At 36.1% G+C, this 2,923-nt stretch overlaps 1 protein-coding gene across 1 annotated transcript in view; it reads right to left on the bottom strand.

The window, feature by feature from the left end:
* The window catches only part of LOC106876902 (WD repeat-containing protein 49), a 66,856-nt gene that overhangs the window by 42,439 nt on the left and 21,494 nt on the right, over nucleotides 1-2,923 (bottom strand). Inside the window, exon 7 of the mRNA XM_014925654.2 lies at nucleotides 1,108-1,200. Coding sequence (XP_014781140.1) covers nucleotides 1,108-1,200 — 93 coding nt within the window. The remainder of the gene's footprint in view (nucleotides 1-1,107; nucleotides 1,201-2,923) is intronic.

Raw genomic sequence — 2,923 nt, 5'->3', positions numbered from 1 at the left:
GTGCGCATGTGTTTATGCATATATGTACATGCATATTCTTTGGCCTTTTGACCAAGACTATTTCTTAAAATTTCATACTAAACGTTTTTAAACATTCAGTTATAAATCTTGGGGTTAACAAATTTTAGCATCAATCATATATTTTAGTCTAAGAAGTCTTATTGCCTTGTAAATCGAATAAATTCAAGACAGTTTTTGTAATTAACGTCAAGAAGTAAATATACACTTACATATTTATTAACCCTTTAGCATTTAAACTATCCATATCCAGCCCAAATATTATGTCTGTTTTATGTTCAAATTGGCCAGATCCAGCCTCTTGTACCTACCCTACCGTGTCATTCAAAAAATAAACAATCACATCATTGATATCTTGAATCTACCAGATAATGCTTGATGAATTCAAAACAATGTGGATAAATAAGCAATACATTTGACAAAATAATTTGAATGCTAAACAGTCAGATAAGCATTTTGTAAAATAATGCCTTCAACAGATATTTTCATTTACAAAGAAAAATCGGATTTGTTCAGTTTGGCTCACAGATTTTTTAATTAATTTTTAACTAAACAGTTTGAAACTTCATACACTGGTGGAATGTTTCAGGCAGAACACGGTTTACTTTGAACATTTTTTACAAAATTTGGTATCTTAGAAGTTATTTCGTATTAAAGTTGTCATATCTGGGTAATTTCAACCAATCAACAACGTGTATTCGATTGAAGAAAGCTACTGCTGTTTGCGATAGTAACTGAAATGGAACAACTTCTAGGTCATCTCTACTAATTTGCTAATCTATGGTATAGTTCAGTTTATGTATAACAATCATTAAGACTTATCAACTTGTGTCGTAGAAGGTGCAGTAATGTTCTATAAGTTTACTCAAAATTCTTATTTGACATCAGATATACTCATAAAAATGGCATTCATTTAACAAGTACTTAATCAAAACTGGAGTATTATCTATTATAGAGTGACAGGAAAAATATTAAAATCTGTGTTCTTTCAACTTCATGAAACTGATCAAAAGGTTATAGTATTGTTTTAGAAATCAAATGTATAATTTAAAAAAAAAGCAAAAACAAATGAGAATATTTTATTACAACCTTAAGCATTCACCAACAGACTTTATTGATAAAATATTAATCTGCCCATCCATATCACCAAAGATTATCACACATTGGTCATCTGGCATAGCTCTGAAATATATTAAGCAGTTAATAACTTGGTGGTGATATCATTACAATTGTTTTTATTAGTAATATATACATTGGCATATATAAATGTGTGTGTGTTTGTGTTATTGGTGTATACCTTTGCCTAGACATGTGATGGTTGCAAACAATCATAACTGTTATAAAAATTAGGCTGTTTGTTTCCAGTCTTCTGTGAAAAACATGTCTAACCATGACAAAATAATACCTCTTGCTTGGAAACAGGTGAGAGTTGGCAACAGGAAAGGCATCTAGCCACAGAAAACCTACCTCAAAAAATTCTGTCTGACCCATGCAAGCATGGAAACCTGGATATCAAATGATGATGATGTGCACATATAGAGCTAGAAATATGTCTGGGAATCTGATAGATGGTGGTGGGGAATGCATTGGACAGATATATTTTTTATGCCCTTTTGCTACAAGAGAAAATATTTTCTCCACAGTAACTGCAGCGAATTTACATCAGCAATGTTTCTCTCTGGCATAATGCCAAACTACATCTCATTTAGGTTAATTTTCTTTCTAATTAGTTGAGCTATGACCTATTCTGTAACTTTCATGACCTGGTACAACAATTTGATACCTTTGTAATTACTTCTGTCTAAGGTATTTCTCTCTTTACTCTTTTACTCTTTTATTTGTTTCAGTCATGTGACTGTGGCCATGCTAGAGCACTGCCTTTAGTCGAGCAAATCGACCCCAGGACTTATTCTTTGTAAGCCAAGTACTTGTTCTATCGATCTCTTTTGCCGAACCGCTAAGTTACGGGGACGTACACACACCAGCATCAGTTGTCAAGCGATGGTGGGGGGACAAACACAGACACACAAACACACATACATATATATATATATATACACATATACGACGGTCTTCTTTCAGTTTCTGTCTACCAAATTCACTCACAAGGCTTTGGGTTGGCCTGAGGCTATAGTAGAAGACACTTGCCCAAGGTGCCCCGCAGTGGGACTGAACCCGGAACCATGTGGTTGGTAAGCAAGCTACTTACCACACAGCCACTCCTATGCTTATCTCCTTTACATTTGTAGCAGTTCACTATAACATTGTTGTACCAGTTGTTAGGTATGACTCTTGTGGACAGCCATATCACACTCCGTCATATATTTTAAGCATCTTGGTAGTAACTGCTGATGGTTCAGGGGTTTTCCCTGTTTTCATAATTGCTTTATCTATCATGCTGCAGTCAGTTTGATAGCTGGTCCCTCTGTTGGGTCCGCATTAGGAAGCCATTTCTTTTACCATGCATTCTCACAACTTTCCATAGTGGAACTTTTATGCTTCTTTCTTTGCAAAATCGCAGAGTGCAAGTGTACCATCATCTAACCAAACACACTTCTCTCCAACAACATCATAATTTTCTCTGACACACTGACTTGCAATCTGGAATACCTCATGCATCTGGTCCTAATCCTCCGAAAAAACCTGTGTCTGCTCACTACATTACCCCTCCTCTCCCTCTCCCACTCTCACAATCTTGTGAGATTAGTCACACACTCACCCTGTCTAATCCCTACTAAACTTCACTTTATACCTCCCTGTAACTTGGGTGTCACACCATCACATCTCATTTACCTTCACCATCTCACTTTCCTCCAACCAAGGTAGCCATGTATCTCCTCCACAGCAAGACGCCTGCTTCTGTCCCTCTATTTACACTCAAGCCTCTCATCGCCTGGCACAAAGC

This window comes from Octopus bimaculoides, chromosome 16 (assembly GCF_001194135.2).
Source record: "Octopus bimaculoides isolate UCB-OBI-ISO-001 chromosome 16, ASM119413v2, whole genome shotgun sequence".
NCBI classification, from domain to species: domain Eukaryota; kingdom Metazoa; phylum Mollusca; class Cephalopoda; order Octopoda; family Octopodidae; genus Octopus; species Octopus bimaculoides.
The sequence above is the reverse complement of the archived record's forward strand: the minus strand, read 5'-3'. Positions and strand labels throughout refer to the sequence as shown.